This window comes from Elephantulus edwardii, unplaced genomic scaffold (genome assembly GCF_000299155.1).
Source record: "Elephantulus edwardii isolate Elephantulus edwardi_28Jun2011 unplaced genomic scaffold, EleEdw1.0 scaffold00029, whole genome shotgun sequence".
Taxonomy (NCBI): domain Eukaryota; kingdom Metazoa; phylum Chordata; class Mammalia; order Macroscelidea; family Macroscelididae; genus Elephantulus; species Elephantulus edwardii.
The window spans coordinates 3835034-3860588 of NW_006399779.1; the positions used below are offsets into that span (position 1 = coordinate 3835034).

Sequence of the window (25555 nt, forward strand, 5' to 3'; positions counted from 1 at the left end):
CTTACACAACAGGCACACACACACACACAACTGGGGTGAGATGTTGGGGGAACCAGGGAGAAAAATATGAAGACACCCACATAATTTTCTAAGAACTTCCCAGTAGCTATTAAAGTTAGTTACGCTCTAGCGGAGCAATGTAACGTTAACCATTTAAGCATATTTTTAAAAGCTGTGGGTTCAGATTAACACTGCAACCTCAAGCCATCATCTCATCTCTGGGACTCTCGCTTCTTCTCTGAGAAATAGAGGCGAGAACAAGAAGACGACTTCTCAGGACTCTAATCAGCCTACTGCATTTGATGTTACTAAAATCATTTAAGACTCTCTCAACAAGTGGCATAAAGAGGACAGAAGTCCAGAGTACTCTTCACTCAGCTCTTCCCAACTGGAAACCACTGACACAACCAAAATTCTTAACTAAGCCATGAAAATTACATTTGTGTAACCTTTAATTAAACCAAACATCTTACTTGGTTTTCACTACGTGCATTTTTATCGCATTCATGGAGTCACATAGCCATACCGCTCTATCACCACACACACATACACACACACACACACTCTCTCTCCTCTCACACTCATGTTACAGTCACATCTTCATCACTTCTTTAAACTCTAAGGACAACTGCCCTGTTCTTCCGCATTAAAACACTGTCACTTCCGTGTTATCAATATTCTGAATGAAGGAACCCTGACAGCAGAGAGGGGTAAATGTTGGGTAAGTAAGAGGGGTAAGTGTTCTGTTAACAGAAAGCAAGCAGTTCGACTCCATCAGGCATTCCATGGATAAAGACATGGCCGTCTGCTCCTATTAAGACTTGCAGCCTGGGAAACATGATGGGGCAGAGTTCTCCTCTGTTCTACAAGGCTGCCAAGAGCCAGCAGCAACTTGACAGCAGTGAGCACAATGAGAGAAAAGAAATCACATTCACTTTCAGAATGGCTTTGGTCACTCAGCCTCATATCCATCCATGTTATTAGATGCATCAATAATGTATTTCTTTTTCATAGTTGTGCCATAATCCATTGTGAGGTGTAAGTTATCATTATAGGGAGAACTTGTGAATTTTTTTTTATTCTTACCAATAGTGGCTAATCCCTTAATATAGTCACTTTATTTAAGCCTTTCCTCACTATCCTACTTATACAGCAAGCTCTTTCATCCTATTTTTTTTAAACTACTTAACTTCATCTTACCTATTTATTGCTTTGTTACTCCATTGGTATTGTTATAAGGTGTCAAGTTGTCAACCTGGCCACCTCAAGTGTCAGTACTCCACAAGGTTTCCTTGGCTAAAATCTTACCAGACGTACACCGCCAGGTCTATACTTCTACAACACAATAGGTTCAAGCCGCCAGTCTTCAGGTAAGCAGATGAGCACAAACTGTACCATTTTGGAACTTTCTGCTCCTGCCCTCCAAAAAGTTACAAGTTACCTGACAACTAGGCTATCAGTACTGTCCAAGTCTGTTTCTCTAGATTAGACAGCTCCTAACACTTAAGACACACACGAACTATGATGAATAAATTAATATTAATTAACAAATACTGACATTATCTCAATAATTACTACTTCAAAGTTGACTTACTAATTACATAAACCATCAGGCAAACATTGGTATCTCTCAAAGAATCATTTGAACTGGTAAAATTCTTTGCAATGAGCCTTTTTCTTCACCGCCACAAAATAATGGTCTCTTAAAAATTTCAGCAGTGCCTTGGGCCTACAGAACTCAAAACTCAAAAAAAGCCAAGTTGGAACTGACTCAAAGTAGATCTTTCAGTGGGTTTTCAAAGGCTAATAAACCACAGGAGGAGGATGCCTATCTTTCTAGGGGATTTGAACTACCTGCCTTTAGGCTGGCAGTACAACTCCTTACCCACTGGGCTACCAGAAGACTGGACAAAATACAAGAGGCACAGGGAATCTCACAATCCAGCATGCACAAAGCTTCAAGTAACACCAGTTCAAAGTCTGATTGAATGATAAAGTTTACACATTTCGAAGAAAGGGACATCTATTCCAACTTTATGCTTTCTTGTGGTGCTTTCTTTCTAGTATATTCTGGAGATCTAATAAATGACTTTGGACAAGTCAGTAACTAAACTATTTTCATTTACCTCCTAGAATTTAAGCCAGATCAACTTAGAAGGGGGGGAAAGAAGCACATGGGGGAAAAATAATCTAGGGATGTGATTTATGTAATTAAAAGGGCTGTTGTTGTTGGTAGGTGCTATGGAGTCAGCTTCAACTCTTAGCAACCCTATGTACAACAAAAAGAAACACTGCCTCGGCCTGCACCAGCCTAACTATCTCCACTGTGTTTGAGCCCATAGTTGTTGTTAGTGTGTCAAAGGGGTTAGTAAATAAATGTCTCTTTATATATATATTTTATATTCATATATAGTATATAAAAATACATGCCTTTGTCCTAAGGTGGCAGGGTGTGTGGGGAATATGTTATTTCTCACACTGAAGAATCTAAGTTCTTTGATGAATGGTCCATTTCACACAGTAGCATATCAGAGTTTCACAACCACTACACTAAATGATCTATAAGATCCCTTCTAAATCCACACCCTAACAGGTGAGAACACTTCAAGACAAAACAAAAAGCAAGTCCAAGGGAGGTAGAAATCCTGAAGCTCGGGCCTCACAGACTTCTAATTTTGTCATGTCACCCATTCCAGATACTGTAATCCAATAAGTATTCATGATATCAAAGGTAAAAGAGAGGAACCGCCTTCATGTAGGAAGCATGGTGAAGGATAATGTCACACAACTTTTTCAATACCCTAGTCTAAAAGAAAAGGTTCAGTACACCACCTTAAAAATGGCATCATCTCATTTACTACCTGTGTGCTCACATCCTCTGTGGAATCTCCATCTCTAACACAGGGAAAGTGACAGTCTGTGCTGTTTACAAGATTAAATAGCAAATGTTTAAAAAACACTTCACACAGTGGCTGGTCACAGCAGGCACCCAGCAACACTGATTATGAGGAATTAAGAACAAAATTATGGTGTTTATGATTTGTTTGAATGACAAGTCTGACTAGAAGGAAGTCTTACAAGACTCAAAATATAAGGGGAATTAAATAAAAAAGCAAAATGTTTTCAGGAAAAGTCAAGCCTGAGAGTCAAGAAGCAAAAGGCTATCCAGGATGGGGCTGCCTAACACTGGTAGGCAGCTTGAGCACCGAAATTGTAGTCCAATTCTGAAAGAAAAGAACGTGCAGAATCCAAATAGGAGCCTGGCAAGTCTGTAAAATATTAACAGTTTAATAAACATCAACTCGCACAATCAACAAACACAGTGTTCAACTCAGCTAAAGAACACCAACGAAATTAATACCAAGTTGACTAAATGAAATGCCTTGGGGGGAAAAAGCGCTCATGAGTGATTCACTTTTATGCTGACTTCCCTATAAAAACATCTTCAACAGGAGAGGCAGGAAATTCCAGTGAGTGAAAAAGGGCACTATATGGAAACTATCATACTGCATACTTTGCTTTTTAATTTATTTCAAGGTTTTGGTTTAAAGAAGTACATTCAGAAATTTTCTCCTTACAGAAATGAACGATTAAGTACACTAGTGGATCGGATCTCATATACCATCTAAATGAATTCCATAAAAGAAAGAAAAAGCAAGCCAAACAAAGTACCTGCTTGGTCATTATTTTCCTAAACTGAAAACACCAGTAACATGGAAAATGGTGTATTTGTAAATGAAGATGGACCAAAAACCCCCAGAGACTCAGTGGAAGATAATTTTCTCTTAGTTCAACAAGGAATAAAAGAGGTGTCCTGGTGGTATAGCTGCTAAAACATTAAATGGCTAGCCCAAAAAGGTTAAAAGTTGTAACCTACCTGCCAGCCATACCCCAGGAAAAAGACACGGCAGTGAGTTCTCCTAAAGAACTCTCGGGCAGTTCTCGTCTACCCTACAGGGTTGTTTTGAGTTGGAATTTAACTCCATAGCAGTGGATCTGGTCTGATAAGTATAAATAAGAGATCAGTTCATTTTATACAGTAAGCAAGTCTTTTTACTATTAGTTACTGCTCAATCAAGTCTTACTCTTTACTGTACTTATACATGTAGAGAGTGTGTGTGTGTATGTGTGTGTGTGTGTGTGTGCGCGCGCGCGCTTTCTTTTTAAAATATGTTCTTGTTATGTGCCATCGAATCACCTGTGACTCATAGGGACCCTATGTGCAATAGCCCTAAACCCGGCTTTATCCTGTGCCAATAGTATTGTCTGACACAACTATCCTCCCCATTACCCCAATCATTGAATCAATCCATCTCATCAAGGGTCTTCCTCTCCTTCACAGTCCATCCATCCTCCCAAGCATGACGTCCCTCTCCAAAGACTGGTCTCACCTTGCAACATGTCCAAAGTATGTCAGATGAAGAGCTTCAGAATCCTTGCCTCCAAGGAGCAGCCTGGTCTCACTCTTTTTAGGACAAACTTGTTTGTTCTCCTAGCAGTCCATTCAATACTCTTCCCTAGCATCCCAGCTCAAAGACATGAATTATCCTTCTATCATTCCTAGTCATTGTCCAGATTTCTGGTGAGTAGCAAGTAATTGCAAAGATTATGGCCTGGATCAGGCATACCTTAGTCCAGACTGACATCATTGCTCTTCAGTACTTTGGAGCGGTCTCTGACAGCAGACTTTCCAAATGAAATTCATCTTTTAATTTCCTGGCTGCTGGTATCAAGAGAGCTGATTGTGGAGACAAGCAAACTAAAGCTGTTAACAATCTCAATCTCTTCACCATCAATCATGATACTGCCAACTGGCCCAGTAGTGAGAATCTTTGTTTTCTTGATGTTGAGCTTCAAAGGAATTATCTCTGGTTTTGTTCCCCTCCCCAAAAACAGCCTACTAAGCTCTGCTGGCCTAATGGTAAGAAGCTGCACTGCAATCCTGAAGGCATGTGGTTTAAATCCACCCGCTGCTCCCTGGAAGAAGAATGGGCAATCTCCTCCCATGTGATTAACTGCCTCTAACAATCTGCTGAAGGGTCAGCTATGATTTGATTCTGACAAATGGTACCCAACAACAACATAACAATGGCCTGTAGACCCTTACCAACTAATTTTCATTTTACCTTTCTGTCCTTTTATGGACTGTCAAACACCCAAGGCAAGGTGAACAAAGTTAAATACTGAATGCCTGCACTTCACAAACTGACCGCAGGACATTTAGGGAAGTTACAAACTAAGTTTGAGTTTGCTTGTTATAAAGTGAGAATCATGCACATTGCTGAAATGATTACTGTGGAAATTTTGGTTAACACATTTTAAGATGCTGAATACACAAATAGATTCAGCAATTCCTCATCATGCTTCCATTTTGTTGGACTAGACTTTCCAAGCATGGGACATGTTAATAATGCAAAGATTTTTCTTACTGGAGGCAAAATGCTCTATGCTGGGATCATTTTAAAGGAGCCTTTTGATAGTATCACAGTACCAATGGGACATCAAAAAAAAGTATTCTTTAAAAAATGCAGTCATTTAAATAAAATCCATTTTTAACAACTTTTACTAATACTACACGTCCGGCTAACACATAAAAGCTGTTAACTGGTGCTATCCAATCTCATTATATTAACAGTTCAAGTTAGTTATTTAAGTTAAACATACACATACCACATCAGCCAATTATTCCACTAAGTATTGACATAAGTGAAATGAAACTTATGTAAGTTTCATTCTCAAACAAAACTCTTATGTAAATAAATATAGAGAGTGGTTTTATATGTAATTCTCAAATACTTGAAACAAAGCAAGTGGAGAAGTGCAAAACATCCATATCAATGGAACCCTCTTGAGCATTAAAAAACAAAGACGCTGTATACTAAGTCATGCAATAAAATGACAGAACTTCAAAAGCTAAAGTCAGACAGAGTAGACTATGTTCTAGGTGGCTCCAAAGATGAGATGGTATGTTAAAGGGCAAATTTTTATAAAGGGGAGACATAGAAAATAGCGCAGCATTTGCCAGAGGCTAAAAGTGAAAATAGGGATGAGACCATCATATCATAGGGCCCGGGGGAATTATAGATGCATTTTAAACCTGAGAATAGTAGCATTAACATGACTGCAAATGTTTCAAAAGACAAGACTGTAAAAGAGGTGAATTCAAGACTGAGAACTTTGGTGAGTTTTCCCTATGAATTTGTAGTTCTGAAAGTCAATTAAATAAAAATTTTAAAAGACAAAATTTGCAGGGTTAAACCACTTATTCAAGATAAAAATTTAGAAACAACAATCAAGGGTGAGAGCAAGCTTCCAAGACTTTTCACACATCAATTTTGGTATTTCTCCTATTTTGTCCTTTAAATGACCTTTCACGTCATCAATTTAGGTTTTCCTTAATATCATCCCAAAGTCATCTGGTCTTCAATCTTTGATCAATAAATTAACTCAAACTCAATGTTTTCTTGAGATGGTTTTAAAAAAATGGTTTAAAATTAAGATGTGAAGGTTGTATCCGTTCATCACATTTATTCAATCTGTATGCTGAATAATTAATCTGAGAAGTTGAACTATATGAAAAATAAGTCAGCATCGTTATCTTTTGATACACGGTGACACAATCTTTCTTGCTGAAAGTAAAAGTATCTGAAGCATTAACTGATGAAGATCATAGACTTTAGTCTTTCATGTCTGAGTTATATTTCAACAAAAAGAACCAAAAACCTTTACAAATAGACCAATGAGCAACATGATGATAAACAGAAAATAGTGACATTGTCAAGGACTTCATTTTACTTGGATTCATGATCAACACCTATGGAGAAGGAGCTGTCAACAAATCAAATTTCAATCAACTAAGTTTTATCCTCACCTTTTTGTCCCACTGTTGTTGATCCTGTTAGGAGCCATTTAATGTTTACTCATAAATAACATTATCTGAAAAATGTATTCAGAAGAGCTACATAGGAGTCTATTCATTAAACAGATGTAATATGATTTGTAATAACTCTTAAAAAAGGGAATCAAATTAAAACTACTAGAGCTAACAGAAATTTAGTAAAATTTCATGGTATAAGGTCAACAAAATTGGTTTTTTGGTAAAACAGCAATGCAAAATCCGAAAGAGAAATTAGGGAAACAATTCCATTTACAACAGTATCTAAGAGAATAAAATACCTAGGAATAATAACAAGGAAAATATAAAACATTGCTGAAAAAGATTAGAGATGACTTAAATGAAAAGAAAAATGTTTCACACTCATGAATTGGAAAACTTCACATTAGAATGTCAACTGATTCAAAGTAATTATAGATAGAACCCAATTCTGAGTGAATTCCAGCAGACTTCTTTATAGAAACAGAAAAACCAATCCTTAACTTTATCCAGAATGGTAAGAAGTACCAAATATTCAAAGCAATGCTGAAAAAGAAGAGTAAAGTAGGATGACTCACACTTCCTGTAAAATATACTAAACCACTACAGTCATCCAAACAGCCTGGTATTGGTCCATAAAGAGATAATGGCCAGCCAGCTCCAGTACCTAGGTAAGGAGATGCTCTGTCAAACTGAAGGCATGAGTTTCAAATCCACCAGCTTTTCCATGGGAGAAAGATGGGCAATCTCCTCGCATGCAGTATTCTGCCTGTGAAAAACCTACTGGAGAGTCAGTTATGGGTTGTTTCTGACTTGACAGTAGATAATATAACAGTAAACTCGGTTCTGACAAGGGGACTGTTCCAGTATTCTGTGTGGACAGACTCCTCAATAAATCAACTCTAACTCAATTCTTTGCCACTGAGTCAAACTCAACTCATAGCTGACCCTCTGGCAGGTTTCTAAGGTTGTAAATTGCAGGAGAGGAGATTGCCCATCTTTCTCTCATGGAGCTGGTGCTGAAATGAAACCATGAAAGGTGCCAGTTTTGGGTAACCAGTGAAAGTCTCGCCAGAGCTCCCTTTTCAAGAAATGATGCTGGAAAAATTAGATTTCCACATGCAGAAAAATGAAAGACTTTTTGCCTCACATCGTACATTAAGAAAATAAATTAAAAATACATTAAGGAGCTAAAGCTCAAACTAAAATCATAAAATTCTTGCAAGAACAAGCAGGGCACCTGCCAGACTGTGCTTCTACTTGACGATTCATCATTGAAAACTCAAATAGCCAAAGACAAAATAAAAGGGATGAAAATGTAAAGTTTTTAAGAAGACTAAAGTAAAATCACTTTCTGATTTTAAAACATATTATACAGCTACAGGAATGCAAACAGTCTGGCACTGGTCCAACAGGAGACACAGAGTCTGGAATAGACTTTCCCAGGAAGCTGGAGAGACAACTACCAACTGGGAGGCTATCTTCAGAAACCCCATTATCTAACAAGAATTTGATGACCAAAATGTATATAAAACTTTGACACTTAACAACAAAGAGACAACCTAATCAAAGTGAACAGAGGACTTGTGTAGAAGACATTTCACTAAAGGCCACCAAGCACATGAAAAGAAGCTCCTCCCAACAGGATGGCTAAGGCAAAAAACAAGTAAACATTTAAAAAAGAACAAATATTGGGGAGGATGTAGATAAACGGGAACCCTTATCTTTTGCTGATGGGAGTGAGGTGGGTCCTAAAAAAAAAAACGTAAAACCAGAAGCAATTTCACTCCTGGGTAAAACTTGAAAGCAGATGGTCAAAACAGACTTGTACACAAATGCCCATTGCAGCACCACTCACAATGACCAAATTGTAGAAAGTGCCTCAATGTCCATCAACAGAGGAATAAACAAACTGAAGTATATACAAAATAAAAGTACATACATAATAAATTCTTGCGTCAACAGAAAAAATAAATCTTGATACCTGCTACAGTATGGATGAAGCTTGAAGATAATATGCTCTGTGAAACAAGCCAATAATAACAAGAGAACATTTAAAAGATCAGCATTTATATTGGTTATCAGGAGTATGAGGAGTTTATGCACAAACACCTCAAGGCACTGTGAGACATCCCAGTTAAAAGGCCTGATAATCAGTGCTTCTGTAAAACTCATTGTCGCAGGAAGCCGTTTAGAACACAGCAATGGGTTCTACGCATCTGGCTCAACAGAGCCAGGATAGTCAGGAATGGAAACAGGATGTGGAATGTGTATCTAGATGCCTCCATGAACAACGCAAAAGACCAACAGAACTAGATGGTACTCACTACTGTTACTAACCAGCAAAGATTCCACAGACTCTTGATCAAAAGGGGGAAATGCAAAACAGATTCCAATTTTTCAGATTCTCTATTTTTGCAGGCTTTGGAAGATGGATAAATTCCTGAAACGAATGCCCTGAGAGAATCTCTAACCTGAAACCAAAAACATCCCCTGAAGTCACCTTAAAAATGAATAGGTTAGGTTAGTTTAAAAAAAAAAAAAAAAGCTTACCTGAAGCATTATTCTCTTTTAAGAACTATCTTTACAAGATCAATGGACAATAAGAACTCAAAAGATAGTAATCCTAGGGGCAATGAGTTTATGTTAAGGAAGAAGGAATGATTCAGAAAAAAAAGGACCATCATAGTTGCATAACCTAAAGGATTTAACTGCACATGTAGAATTGACTGAATTGGCGAATGTCTTACTGTGACGATTCTGAGCAAAAACCACAGGACATATTCTGAAGTAAATGTAATTTAGGAGAAAAAAGGAAACCAAATGGCATACTGCACTGGACAAATCTTGAAAACACATCTTCAAAAGTATGAAAAAGTATAGATGTCACCTTGAGAACTAAGGTGGACACACCTGAAGCTATAATATTTTTGTTTGGTTTTTTGTTTTTAAAATTTTTATTGCAGTTCAAATCATAAAAATATGGAATGCTGCACGAATTTGTGTGTCATCCTTGCACAAGGGCCATGCTTAATCTTTTCTGTATCGTTCCAATTTTAGTATATGTGCTGCCGAAGGAAGCACGACGTTATAGTTTTTTTAATCCTCTCATTACACACGAAAAAGCTGAACAATGAATAGGGAAGAGGGAAGAAAAAGAACTGCCTTTGATTGATAGCAGAGGTGAAGAAAGAAGATGAAGATACCATGGACTTCCAGAAGAATAAATAAACCCGCCTTGGAAGTACAGCCAGAGCAAGCCCAGGAAGTAAGGACAGGGCGACCTCACCTCAGGAACTTCGACCGTATTATCAGGAGGGATCAGACTTCGGAGGAGGTCAGCATATTTGGTAAAGGAGAGGGTTAGCAAAAATGAAGCCAGACTACAGTGCCCACCACAGTGGGCTCAAGCATAGCAACACCTGTGAGGATGGCACAGGACCAGACACACTGGGCTGCTAAGAGTTGCAACAACTCAATGACATCTAAGAACAAAAAGTAGGGAACCTCCAACAGATATATTTGTAAAGAGGCATAAAACAAAAACCTTTTTAAATTGAACATCCCAAAAGTCAACATCTTCAAAGTCTATTATATATTTCAGGGAACTCTGGTGGTCTAGTAGCAAGGTGTTGTGCTGCCAACCCAAAGGCATGCGGCTCAATTACACCAGTTGCTCTATGGAAGAATGGTGCGTAATCTCCTTCCACGCCATCTACACCCTCTGAAAATCCACTTTGAGAAAGTCAGTCATGAGCTGGTCCCAGATCAACAGCACTCAATGACATGTATTATAATCAAGAACTGCCACAGAGATCATTCTGAAGATGTGAAATGCATAGATCCCTATATACAATTTATGCTCAGTCACAATAGCAAGAACCTTCTAGGAGAGGTTCGTTTAAATATTTACTTCTATCTGTGATAAAATAATTGACAGGATCGGAGCTCTGGTGGCCTAGTGGAAAAAAGCTGCACTGCATCCCAGAGGCAAGCAGTACAAATCCACCAGATGCTCTGCTGGAGAAGGAAGGGCAATCTCCTCCTGTACCAGTCAGATCTGATTTGATGGTACACACCCAAAAAATAATAAAATTTAAAAATTTTTTAAAAAAATTGACAGGATCTCATTTCCTCTTAGATAAATCATCAGCCCATGTTAAAACCAGCCCACATGTCTCCAAAACAATGAGAGCAGAAAATCAGGCTGGGCTAACGTGAGGGTTGGAAAGGACCTCAATATATCATTACTTTCTCCACCAAAAGCACGAATCTCGTAGGTTTTTTTGTTGTTTTGTTTTTGTTTTGTTTTTTGCTTGGGTTAGTTTTTTCCTCCTTTTGGAATGCCACCTCAGCCAAGGTGCTGCCAAGAGCAAATTCTTTTAACAGAAGACAATCTGACAAATACAGCAATTAATGTATCCCTCTTTCTCCACACACTTCAGGTTCTCTCTGCCACAGCTGCTGACTAGTCTCCACATTACAGATTCAGATGCCACAGGGCAAAACTGTTACAGTGTTTGAAGTGATGTACAGTCTGCAAGTAGAAATTGGGTACGACGCAATAGAAAATTTCTAAGATCAACATGGTAGTGCTAAGCCAGCATAAGGCAGGTCAAAAATCTCTCTTCCTGTGTACAGACTAACACACAAAGATAACTATGAAGCCATGCTGGTCCCCAAGCGTGTTCCACTGAAATGAAGCATCTGTGCTCCCATCTTCTGTATTCATCAAACACACTTCACCGATTCCACTGAAGAGGGAAGGACCCATGTCCTGTATACACAGAGACACACACACACACACACACACACCCCCTTTGGTGAAATACATGGCTAAATATGGAATCCCATCATGAAAGCAGGCCACACAGTCTTAATTTAAATGGATCCTGGCAACTGATGGATCCAAAATATGAAATTTCCTTTTCATAGAATGCAACAGGGGTTTGGGAAATGCAGTCTGATTACTAACAGCAGCGCCTGCGGTTAGCTTCCAAGGTTGCCAACCTATCCTGAAGCCTTCTGCTGCATGCCCTCACAGCCTCAGACCCTGTTTGCGAAAGACAGGAATGAGATATTCCATATGTTTTCTTTGTCAGTGACATGGCTATTGAAAGCGAGGCCATGACAGTCTCCCCGCTGAGGGACTGAGTCGAGCTATTCATGTGTAACTGGGCAGATGTCAAGATGGTAATGGGAAAAAAATTTCAAACACCTCTTTTTTTTCCTTTAAAGAAAGATACCCAGGGTGGAGAATATACAACTGCATTTGAAATATTTAGTCAATCTACGTAAGTTATGAGCACTGTTACATACATTAAGCTGCTGTTCTGGCTTTATAATTCAGTTTCTGATCAAATCTGAATCAATAACCAGGAACATTTTTCAAAGTTTCTAAGACTTAATTGTACCTAACAAGAATGCCAGTTAATTTTTAGAAACATGATTTTAAAGAAAAGATTTAACTTATAAATTTTTAAAATAAGCTTTTTTTAATCTACAAGCATTCACTCCAAATATTAAAAGACCATAGTATATCAATTAATGAGTAAAATAAATTTTTAGAGTACTTAGAAGAAAATGCCATCTTATAATCTGATGGCTTACTGGTAAGGAGTTTTACTGCGAACCCAAAGGCTCATGGTTTGAACGCACCAGCTGCTCCACAGGAATTATAGGCTATTTCCTCCCCTACAATTTACTACCTCAGAACACCAGCTGGGAGGGTCAGTTATCAGTCAGTTCCAACTCGATGGTAAACACCATATAAGTGATTAGTTCTCGAAACAAAGTTGTATGAAGAAATACAAATAAGAGTAAGTGGTCAATTCTGAGTGAATCTTACCCAATTTAATACAGCCACGGATTAGAAAGAGTGTTTCCCAAGAGTTAACCATTTAAATGAAAATCTTTGATGTTTCAAGGTCTGGTAGTTGAATTTTAGGACTTCAAGATCATACCACCAATCTTAAAAGACAGAATTATAAAGAACAAAGTCACAGGCTTGCTTGCACTTAGAAGAAACACTGCATCCCCCACCAGGATTATACTTCTTGGCGGGACCAGCCTCTCAGGAAAGCACTATCAAGTCACAGAGACCAAGGCAAGACAGTTCTCCCTTGAGTTGTCTACACCATAGAAACTAAAATGATCTACCACCAGCCCTTCTGGTTAGCTTAAAAGTGATGATGTTGTGTGTCACGGGGTGACTATCAACTCCTAGTGGCCCTACTGGAGAGAGGCGAACTAACCCTTAGGGTTACCCAAGTCTTATCGGCTGCAAAGTAGCTTGTGAGTTTGAACCATTAATCTTTGGGTAGCAACCAAGTGCTTAACCTGGGTGAACTAGATCTACCCAGAAGGCAAGTACTGCCACCTGTACCAAAAACCCCAAATGGGCTGCTGATCACCAAGCAATCATACAGGTAAGAAAACTTTATTTACTCCTCGAAGCTGCTGTCCTCACAGTATCCAAAGGGGTCATGCAAAAGAGAGTTCTTCGGGGAACTGAGTCTACTGCCCACCTGTGGCCCTCAAAGATTAAGCCAAGCCCTCAACAAGACGGACTGACACAGTAACTGTTAATAATGGGCTCCCACATATCAAGACGGTGAGGATGGCACAGGACAGGGCAACGTTCAGATCAGTTGTTCAGAGTCGCTCAGAGTTGTAGTCTACCGGATGACAACTAACAGTCTCTTTTTAAGTAGTTAATTAAATGACTTTCCCAAGCTCATAGATTTAGGATCTTCTGCCCAGATCCTTAAAAAACCACTAACAATAGAGTCATGATACTGCATTTTTTTAAATTTCTTGAAGGGAGCTCGGGTGGTCTAATCTGAAGGAAGCCGCACTACTAACGCAGAGACAAAGCCTCTATGATGGTTCAACTCTTATCAGCAGCTCCCCAGAAGATGGGCCATCTCTCCCCATGAGAGTCACAGCTTCAGAAACCCAATGGAGGATCAGCTATGTGTCAGTTCCAACTCAGGGGTCTTCATTCCCTATGTCACACTTAAAAATCACCTGTAAAAGTCTGTTCATCAAAGTATACTTGTAAAAGAAAGAAGATTGGGTAGTCGGCAGAGACATCAAACACTGAATTGCATCACCACAAACTAAAAATGACCTTGGAGAGGGGAACAGAAGGCCAAAGAGAAATTTTTTACTTTGTTTCAGATATAGATGGCAAAACATTCCTAAGGGGCATGGAGGGAAGCACTAATCAAATGAAAGGAACTAGTAAAAGTGGCAGAGAAAAGATGAAAACTAGAATTATGATAAATCCCTAAATACTGGAAAGCAAACTCATAAAGTATAATAAAAGAAAAACTCAAATATTTGAGATGTAGTAAATGCACTTAATGTTTCCTTCTTTTGAACTCAGATCAAATTATGAGAATTTTGTGTTTCAAATTCATTGAGATACAGTTTAAAGATCCAGCCAACAACAATGATGAAGTTTGAAGAATGTGTAGATAAAGTGAGCCCATAAAACAAAGCCTGGAAAGCACACAGACAAGTCTTCAAGTACATTAATAAATCAGAAAGTCTACAGTCGACGTTGCTTTCTCTCCTCTACTACAGGAAAAGGAAGGAGTTGCTATTTGGGACTGAGTTCCTAAAATATAAATTATTCAAGGAGACAGGGCTTTCTCATTCTCTGGAGAATTCTCCCAGAGAGTCACTTTTTAAGGATGGTTTGCATGCACAGGAAGGGTGGTAACGGAGAGCATAGTAGCAATCCTGCGTCTTTTCTCAGGAATATGTGGTGTGCCAAGCCCCTCAGAAAGGCACTGTGTATTATCCATAGTTTCTCTAAGGGCCTCCAGAACAAGCCAGCTCCCTAGGAAAATGGGAAAACCCCAGAAATTAATCAACATCATAGCTCAGTCCCCACAGTTTCTAAGTCTGCCAGTTTTGGAGCACGCCTTCCAGGCCGCACCTTCTAAATAAGAAACATGAAGAGAGGGAGAACAAGAAAGATCCATCTACCTTCATGTGAAAGTAGTTCTAATCAGGCTCCCTGGGAGACTTTGGCGTTGTACTAAATTATCCTGTGGTTTACACACGCGGGAGCCTCAAAGCCTGCGGGGAGTAGAGGGGAAACGAGGCCTGCAGTAATCCTGGGAGCATTCCTTAGCTATGCCTAGAACTGCTCCGAGGTAAGGGAGCTGTCTTCCTGCCAAATGTGTGTCACCCTTCACAACAACAAAAATTTCCCCAAATAGAACTTCAGCAACACAAGGGAAAGTAATTTGTGGTGTTTCCAGACATTCAGTTCTAAAATCTAGTTCAAATACTCCAAATGGGGGGGGGGGGGTCAGAGTTGCATTAAAATTCACATTCTTTCAATGATCAACTTTATTTTCTAAATCACATATGTATATAATCTTACATATATTTATGTAAATTCTATATATTTCTTGTTTGCAATATTTGTTTACATTTACTTTCTTAGTATAAAAACAGAAACAAAAAACCTAGCTACAGTGGTTTATATCCCCTTTCACTTATCTTGATTAAGAATATTATAAAAACAAAGGATTTAAAGTCACCAGATTTCTTCTATTAAATCCCATTCTCTGCACTCACCTTCTCACTAGAACAGACGGTAGATCAGTTTGGAATCTCAATGTATATCCAGTCTTGGCCCAATTACTTCACTAAAATATCTAGGTTTTATATATCCTTACAATGGTATTCTTATTTTCTTCTGGACCAACATGTTGCCACATGGAAATGGCTTTACTCATTAAACCTTTCCATACAGAAAGCTAAGAAAATGACAAAAATACGTTTGTTAAGTAATGCTCGTTTCTTGGCCCTGAAAAGGCCATTCCTAAACCTCTGGCACTTGCATTCTGAAATAAGAGGTACAGAATGCCAAATCTAGCTGCAGGCTTTCTGAGGTCAGGAGGACCTGGCTAGTGTACTGCCTGGCAATTAAGAATATGTAATGTGGAAACATGTATTAGAAACGGAAAACAACTAACCCAAACATTCAGATCTGACTGCCTATACACGACACAGGACCCTAAGAACTGTGTTTAAAACACAGTCGTAAGCATACACCAAGTTTAATAATAAATACTGTCTACGTATGATTGAATCCAGAATGTATATAACTACCTAATTATATCTTGTTATTTGAAATGGGTATTTGAGTACAAACTTGCTCCAGTCTTTAGCAAGTTGAGAAGCTACTAAATTTACATGAGCTATAAAACTAGACTGTTTCACAGTAAGATTGATTTCTAAACATAATTTTGAACCCACCCAACTTTAGACAATAGAGCTGGCACCTGGTATACAGTTTGACCATCAGGTATTTAAAGACACAAAAGAAATGTCCAGCAAGGCCAGACAAACTGGTCATTGTGTTAAGAACTAAATGTTAAATACTATAATTTTTTTTTTCTTTTCTACACTGACAGGATTTAAAATCTACAGCACTTCATCTGCACCTTTAATCAAATATTTTAAGTTACACTTCACTGTACAAAGCTGGAAGGGGAAAAAATACCACCAAGAAAGTTTCCTTCCATATTCTTTCTCATATAGAGAAACAAGTTCTAGCATCATGATAAACTTGATAGTTCCAAGCAATAGTTTACAAGTAAACTGACTGATACTCCTAAATATAAAACCCTGTGAACTCAAAAACTCATTGCTGTCGAGTCAGAACTGACACAGAGCTAACCCTCCAGCAGGCTGTAAAGCCCAGAGTCTTTCTTCAAGAGAAGCAACTGGTGGATTTGAACCATAAGCCTGAAAAAGTAAAAGAGCAAAGCTATTGTGTCAGGAATACTCTAAGCTACCTTGGTTAAATTTTTCAGGAAAAGGTATACTTGGCAAGGTTTAACTTTTTAACCCACTTAAGGCCAATGAAGAGCCATGGTCATGCAATGGATAAAATGCTCACCTGTTAACCAAAGAGCAGTTTTAATCCATCACGTGTGACAAAGATGACTGACTGCTTTGGTAAAGACTAGAGTCTCAGAGAGGGCACAGAGCAGTCCTACTCGCTGCAACAAGTGTACTCTGAGTTAGGGATCGAACCCACAGTAACAGGTTTGTTTTTCATGGGTTTTCTGCCAACAAATATCGAGCATTTATGGATGTCTTTAATTTTTTATAGGAAAGATCAAAGTGGGAGACAGCCTTATACATTAAAAAAAAAAATCACTAAAAGGCTTCTCTACAATTTTACTTGCTTAGTGGTCTACAGATTCACATAAATTAAAGCAGAAAGAAATATTAGCCGTTGTGTAGTCTAATAGCCATTATTTCTTGATAAGAAAAAATGAGACAGAATAAAAATATATGCACAACAAAAGGACTCAGTACTAAACTATCACTACTTTCCACTACTATCAAGATGACTAAAATAAGAATCTGAGAGAGAGAGACTGACAGAGACAAAGGCCAAGAGAATGCCTAAACTTGCCTGGATCCACTTATTAGCACACAACTTTGATCTTTCCTAAGAGATTAAGTTTTCAAACGCTACCTTACAATTCTAATGTTAAAAGCCATGTGCCTGGACATTAAATCCTTGTGACAGCATACCAGGCATAAACATTTATTTTGACTGAGAATCACAAACTATTAGAGCATAAGGCATGCTTTCTTTTATATGTGTATGTGTGTGTGTCTCTCTGTGTGTGTATAGAGGGGGGAGAAAATGAATAAATTAATATTTAGGTGAGACTATTCCTTGAAAATAGACATTATGCTTAAAAAAGTAGACAGTCTGTGAAAGAGAGAAGACCTTTAACAAGATGACGGGATATAGCAACTGTGGCAAAGGGTTCAGGGATATAGCGACTGTGGCAAGGGGTTCAAGTGTGTCTGAGGGTTCAAATCTGTTGTCCAAGGAGTCTCTACAAGTCCTACTCGACTTAACAGAGGCTAACAACAGTGAGTCAGAGCTGACTCGATGACACTGAACAAGAGTGAACCTAGAATAAGAAAAGGCCTGGTTCAAGCCTTACATTCAACATAAGCGTCCATTCGTCAGAAATATTCCAGCAGTGCAAGAACTGAAAATATCCAGCAGCTAGAAGTTCCATAATTAAAAAAAAAAAAAAGAAGTTCCATAATTTCACTCACTCATTGCCATCAAGTCTGAACCAACACAAAGCTGACTCTCTAGAGGGTTCTGACAGGCTGTAAACTGCCTAGGAGGAGACTGTGCACCTTTCTCCCTCCAGGCAGTTGGTGGATTCAAACTGCCCACCTTTGGGTTAACAGTACAACTCCCTACCCACTAGGCCACCTGTGCTCCAAAAAGGTCCAAGAAATACACAATTTTTTTTAATTTTTATTTTTATAATTTTGTGTATGTGTATCGTCAAATCGGATCTGACTGGTACAGGAGAAGATTGTCTCTCCTTCTCCAGCAGAGCATCTGGAGGATTTGAATTGTGCATCTCTGGGATTGCAGTGCAGCTTCTTGCCACTAGGCCACCAGAGCTCCCTACAAAAATTTTTTTTTTTAAAAATCTAATTTAAAAGAGAAATCCCTTGGTAGTAAGACTTGCTTACTTCCTTGTTTATCAGATGAGGAAACTAAGGTACATGACTCACTCAAGGTCATTCTTGTGATTTATTGACAGACCTGGGACCCAGCTTTTCATATTCTCAGCACTATGTTGTATTTAAAGGGAACTCAGTAGTTTGGAAAAGAAAAGATCTTCACTTTGGGACTTGATTTAGAATAACGTTCACCTGCAGATAAAACCAACACATCTCTAACACTCACTAACAGATCTAAGCAAACATCGACATATACAGACTACAATTAAGCAGCCAAGAGATCAAAACTTAAACCATCAAGAAAGGAATAAACATTTAGCCACTGATTTAATGACCTGACAGAGAATACGGTTATCACTGGAGAAAACATAGGAATATATTTTCCACATAGTACTATTAGAAGAAATGTGTTAAATGTAGAGGGGAAAAAAAACTACACCTTACAATCTATGAAGACATAGGAAGAAATGCTCAAAATCACTGGCAATAAAGAGAGATGCAAATCAAAACCACAATGAGATATACCATCTCACTCCAGTAGCAGTGGCAAAGTTTAACAGAACTGCAAATAATATGTAATGGAGAGGATGTGGTGAGATATGAACTCTTTTTTAAAAATTATTATAATTTTCATCAACGTTTACTTTGGATTTCTATTCATTCATTGTTGCACTTTTCTCGCTGCCCAACTCCCCCCCATCAGTTCACTCTTCTCTTTGAAAAGAAAATTTTTTCTTTTTTTTTAGCAGTAAATATCTTTTTTGTATTATTATTTTATTTTCTTATTTGTGTGTGTGTATACTGTCAAATCAGATCTGACTGGTACAGGAGGAAATTGTTCCTCCTTCTTCAGCAGAGCATCTGGTGGATTTGAACCGTGCACCTCTGGGATTGCAGTGCAGCTCCTTGCCACTAGGCCAAAAGAGCTCACCAAGAAAAATTCTTTCATTGTTATACAATCCCTTCCCCCAAGTCCACTCCACTATGCAGTCTTCCTTCTGGACTCCTATCATGACAATACCTAATCATATGTCCCTTTTAAACAGTTCTCTCCCTCATCTGTTTCAATGCAGTATACATAATTTATCCCATCTTTCTCAGTCTCCCCCAACCCCAATGTCAATTCTGTTTTACAACAATGGGATTATGCAGTATTTGTCTTTTTGTGACTGAGATAGTTCACTCAGCATAATGTCCACCAGGGTCACCTATTTCGTATAATATTCATGAGTTCCTTGTGTGAATATACCACAGCTTCTCTATCCATTCGTTTGTTGATGGGCACTTAAGTTGTTCCCAAGTCTTTGCTATTATGAGCAAAAGCCTCAATAAACATGAGTGTGTATATATCTGCTTGGGTGGCGGTTATGGTTTCTTTGGAGGATATTTCCAGTAGTGGAACTGCTGGGTCAAATGGTATTTCTATTTGCAACTTTTTGAGAAAGCGCCGTAATGCCTTCCATAGTGGTTGCACCACTTTATACTCTCACCTACAATGAAAATAAGGGTTCCAGTTTCTCCACAGCCTCGCCAGTATTTGTTGTATGTGAGACAGGAACTCTCATATATTGTTGGTGGGCTTATAAAATGGTACAACTCTAGAAGGCAGTTTGGCACTTCCTCAAAAAGTTGAACATGGAAATTTTATATGACCCAGCTATTTTACTGTTTGGAATACACCCTGAGAAAATGAGAACTAAGGAACAAAGACTTGTACACCAATGTTCACAGCAGCGTTATTCACCATCGCAAGAACATGCAAACAGCCCAAAAGACCAACCACGATGGAATGAATTGAGAAATTATGGTATATTCATGCAATGGAATACTATGCAGCATACAGGAGTAATGATTTTGTAAATTATTACCCAACTAGGGAGGGACTTGAAAGCATTATGCTGAGTGAACTAACTCAGTCCCATAAGGACAAATACTGTATAAAACCATTATTGTAGAATGAAGATCCAAGGAGGGGGAGGGTGGAAGCAGAAGGGTGAGGATGTGTGGCAGGGAGGATTAATCGCAGGGTCACACAATTTGATGGGGAGGGTGGGGAGGGAAATGGGAAGGATCTGGTGTGAAAAACAATGTATTCAAATTTTGTAAATAAACTAATAAATATATATATACACATATACATACATATATATATATATATAATCTGTGTTGAGTTGAGAAAGAGAAGAAAAAGCAACTTTTCTTAAAAAGTACTTCAAAAGTCCCCTTGGTAACCATCAAGTCAGGATTAAAAAGCTCAGTAACCTGGTCACGTACAGGACACTCGGACTGTGAAGGTCTGAGAGACGATGACTAATTACATGGAAGTGAGGTCGTTGAGTAACTTTCTGCACAGTATCCAAATTACTGAAACAGACTGATTTTATTTTCCAAGTGTTAAGCCATACCCACAGGAAACAAGCAGGGTTATTCTACCCTAGCAAAGCTTCTCAGCTAGTCATGCATTCTGCAACAAGTCTCCATGGCAAAGTTCCTCACACACACTTCTAAACACAAAGAATTCCTCCAAGAGAGCAGTAATAAATGGGCAAGTGCAACTTCAACAAGAAAGGTGCTCCTGGGATTTTTTTATAAGTGCTTTCTTAACATTACTGTCACTACGACATGCTAACATTGTGTAAAAAGTAGAAAATCACAGAGGGAACCTTAGAACTAAATCTAGTGAGTCCATGGGTTTTGTTCTCAGATAAGGAGGCTGTCACCAGAAAACATGGAATGACTTGCCCAATGTCACACAATTACTCAGTAATGTGGTAGTGCCTAAGACCCACCCCTGTCTCCATGAAGACTCAAACAGCCTTTACCTTCTGAAACTACTATCCAGATATCTTCTACGGTGTGAAAGTTTGTGTCCTCGACATGCTGGTCCCAAAACTGGGACAGTGACAAAACCTAGACAAGACACACTTGCCTGATACCTCTCCACCAACACCTGTCATTTCATCTCTATGTCCCAATCAATAATAATGGCATATAGATGATTAAACGTGACCTTATAACACTGCTATTGTAAAAATCACCTTGAATTTGTAAGGAGAAAAAAAACCCCTTCTTTCAATAATTAATACCATTAAGCAGCATTACTTCCTTTAAATACACCTCAAGGTAAACTGATAAACCAGTGACTGTGATGCAATCTTGAGAGCTGCTGTCCTAAACTACAGGCACTCCCTGTGGGGAACCACAGACACCAGACAACTTTTACTTGCTCTTTAATGGTAGGTAAATTTGCCCTCACTTTGAAATGACTGAACCAACGCCTACTCAAAACAAATTCTTCCTATCACCCTCCCTTGCTGCACGTTCAGTTTTTAAATCATGGACAAGGGCTCTGAGCCTTTCCTGCATGAAAAAGACCGACCTGCTAAATAATTAAAAAAAAAAAAATCACAAACTCAAACGTATGCACCTGTTCAATTTACCTATAAATTCAACTCAAGAGGGCTGAATCAGGAACCAATCATGTCTCTACCCAAGGAATGCCAAGAGAAAGAATTACTACAGGTGCAGCAAATGGTATAAAAACAGGAATCCCACAAAAATGATGGACAATCTCCTTCCACCTAAGAGACAGTCTCAGAAACCCAATGAAGGGTCAGCTGTGAGTCGGTTCTCACTGGAGGGCAATCAGAGAGTGAGAAACAATAGAAAGGATCACATCTGACTGACTCTAGCCCCAGACCTTCATGAAGCCACTCTGAGCAGGAAAAAGAAGACACCGTTGGATTGAACAAGTCTAAACGAGCCTAAAGGAGAAGCAGGTATACTCTTTTTGAGGCCTTCTCGAGTCATGGGACAAAAGGCTGAATTCTAAGCACACTGAATTTGGCAATCGCTTCTGGGAATCATGTCAGAATTCTAAACCCCAATTCTGCTCTTCAGTGTGGCTTAAGTCCCTTTCAATCCAACATTTGTGTTTCCTATGTACCCAGGCTCTGTGGACTTAAAGTGAAGGAAAATCAAATCCCTGCTCTCTAACAGTCAGTCTCAGAGTCTCCCAAGTGGGATGTACCCCTTTCCAGGGCAGTCATAAAACCAGAAAGTTTTACACAACACATACACAGAGAAAAATATTTGTGTATTCACAGAAATGCGCGTGCGCACACGCACACACACACACACACACACACACACACACACACACACACAATGTATAAATATACTGATACACATTTTCAGAGAAATTGCTGTGGAGAACATAAGTCTGAGGACCCAAATCTAGTCCCTTGCTTAGAAACTGTGGCTCACTAAAGCAGGGGGTGGGGAGCAGGTGGGAAGTACTTGAAAGGAGCCCCCAGGTGACTGACTCCAAGGGGTCCTAAGAGGGAGCAGACATGCAGCACCCACCCCTTGCACATGTCTTTTTGAGAATTACTGGCTCACCCATAAAACGTAAATATACTGCCCTTGGAATCCCTATTGATATGATGGTCATCTAACATATAGGCCAAGGAGACACTTTGGTTTTGTTTTTTTTTTGTTTGTTTGTTTGTTTGTTTTTTAATTTTATTATTTTTTTGTGTGAGTGTACCGTCAAATCAGATCTGACTGGTACAGGAGGAGATTGTTCCTCCTTCCCCTGGCAGAGCATCTGGTGGATTTGAACCGTGCACCTCTGGGATTGTAGTTGCAGCTCCTTTCCACTAGGCCACCAGAGCCCCCCTCAAGGAGACACTTTTGAAGGTGAATGCAAAGGTGCATAATATATGAGCAACCTACCTATAGACCATAAAATCTAGACAGTATGGCCCCTTTGCTCACCACTGCAGCTCAGAAAATGCTGTGAGATGCTACATTGAGCAACACAATCTAGACTAGGGCCAGATTATTTCTCTTTCCAGGTCATGAGACTTTTTAAGGCTCAAAAGTTAAGGATCTAGAAGTTCATTTCCCTTCAGTTAGCCTTCAGGGAAGAAGCCTAACGCTTTATAGAGAAGAGCAGGCTTTTAGGAACATGAGGTGTTTCTATGTGGTTTACTAAAAAAAAATTACAAAATGAAGATTCTCTCTGATTCCTTACAGAGTGAACTTATTAACAATCAAGTTGTTGTGTTATGTGTCACTCGTTGGCACCAACTCAAAGTTGACCCTCACAGGGCAAGAAGCTGTACTGCAGTTACAGAGGGACACGGTTCAAATCCACCAGCTACTTTGCTGGGAAAGGAGGGTCAATCTCCTCCAGTAGCAGTCAGATCTAATTTGATGGTGTGTCCACACACACACACACACACACACACACACACACACACACACACAAAATAAATAAATAAATAACAATCATACTTTTCTACTATACTTATTGTTGTTATGTGCTGTTGAGGCAGATCATAGCTGACCTTCTGGAGGGTTTTCAGAGACTATAAATCAATCAAGCAATAGGAACTTACTCATCTTTCCCGTGTGGATTCAAACCAAGGGCCTACGGCTTGACAATGCAACTCCTTACTACAAGGCTACCAGAGCTCCCTCTATTACGCTTAGATAGTTGGAAAAGCTGGATAAAGGCAGCTCTCTCCTACTGCATGCATTCCCTTAAAGATTCTCCGAACGTAGAGGAAAACAGCCCCATCTTCTGTATTCAGGTCTTCCTTTCCTCACGTCTTACTCCAGCTCCCACATTCCTATTTAATGAAGCTTGGGAGACAAGCTGCTCTACACTGCAAAGGTGAGCTTATCAGTGAAGAGTTCCATTCACCATACTGATGGACATGAACTTCAGTTTAGCAATGAATCCATCAGACTAGGAGGAGGGGACAAAACAAGGGATACAGGACTGAAGAATGCGCTTCCAAGGCAGCAGGACCCCAAATACTCAGTAAAACCCATCTGCAGAGGACAAGTAAAACACCTCACCACCATCATCGTGGAAACACAGCACTGCTCTGGTCTGCATAAAAAAGGATTTCATCATAGGGCCTACTATTCCTTAAAACACTCTCTATTTCTAAGAGGTCCCTTTCAGTAGCTGTAATGTAAAAAGAAATTCCCTTTACCCATGGGCCTCTCAGAATCCCTTCCTCCCTCAAACAGCTCTTTCACTGTGCTTGATTTAATCACCCAACTGGCCACACAACACAACATGCAAGAACAACGACGTCCACACTGCACTCAATTACCCAATTCTTTCTCCACGGGTGGCATTGGCCAACACCACATCCACTACCTATTGGAGATTCTGCTTTTCCGCAGGCAAGGTCTGAAGTCCTCAGGCCCCTGTTTGGGGCAGATTTTGTAAGCCAGGGCCATCTAAGGGACTCTCCTGACGCCAGGCAACTCAGGACTACAGCTGTGCTGGTTAAGCAGCAGCAGAGAAGTGCTGCCTACCTGGCCCACTGGGCAGAGGGATACACTATGGAACGCTTATTTTGCTGCAAACATCCTCCACCTGGGGTTAGCAGGTCTTTTTTAAAAGGCCTTTTGGGGTTAAGAAAAGTATTTCCAAAAGAAACCTGCAATTTCCTCTCCTTCGCCCTTGTTTTTGTGGGGGAGCCCAGAGTGGAACAGGGCCGCGCCAGGTCGTTCTCCTTGCAAACTGGAAGGAGTGGCCCTGACTGCCGGGCAGGTGCTTCCTCTCCTCTCCCCACGTGCGGGAACCCAGGAGGCTCCAGGTGCTTCCCCGTCAAGCGTGCTCGCTCTGCGGCCCCTCACCCCCTCCGGTCGCCCAGCTTGGGCCAGCAGAGCAGGGGCCGCGCGAGAAGGCAAGGTCGCGCGAAAAGGTTGCCAGGGACAAGCGTTTCCAGATTCTTCCCTCCTCCCCCGGCCGCAGAAGCACTTTCAGAGTTGGGGGGGAGGAATGGGGGGGCCGAATGTTGCTGAAGCCTGGTAAAAGGAGCGACCTGGGGGGTTGGACCCTGGATTGGAAAAGTTTGGAAAGTCTGCCGCACAAAGCACCCCTACCCCCCAAAAACACACACGCATACACACACTCACAGGTGACCAATCCCCACCCCCCCTCCGTGGGAGACTGACCACCGGCCCCGCCCCCGGGCGCCCCTCTGCCCCTCCCCCCGGCCGGCCGCCCGCACTCACAGCACTTGGGTGAAGGCGCTGAGCCCCTCGGGCACGCCGGTCAGTCCCTTGCCGGAGCAGTCCACCCGACGGTCGCCGTCGCAGATGCAG

At 40.0% G+C, this 25555-nt stretch overlaps 1 protein-coding gene across 1 annotated transcript in view; it reads right to left on the minus strand.

Annotated features, from left to right (window-relative positions):
• Nucleotides 1-25555, minus strand: part of LGR4 (leucine-rich repeat containing G protein-coupled receptor 4) — a 150688-nt gene that overhangs the window by 124457 nt on the left and 676 nt on the right. The window contains exon 3 of the mRNA XM_006883773.1: nucleotides 25466-25553. Coding sequence (XP_006883835.1) covers nucleotides 25466-25553 — 88 coding nt within the window. The remainder of the gene's footprint in view (nucleotides 1-25465; nucleotides 25554-25555) is intronic.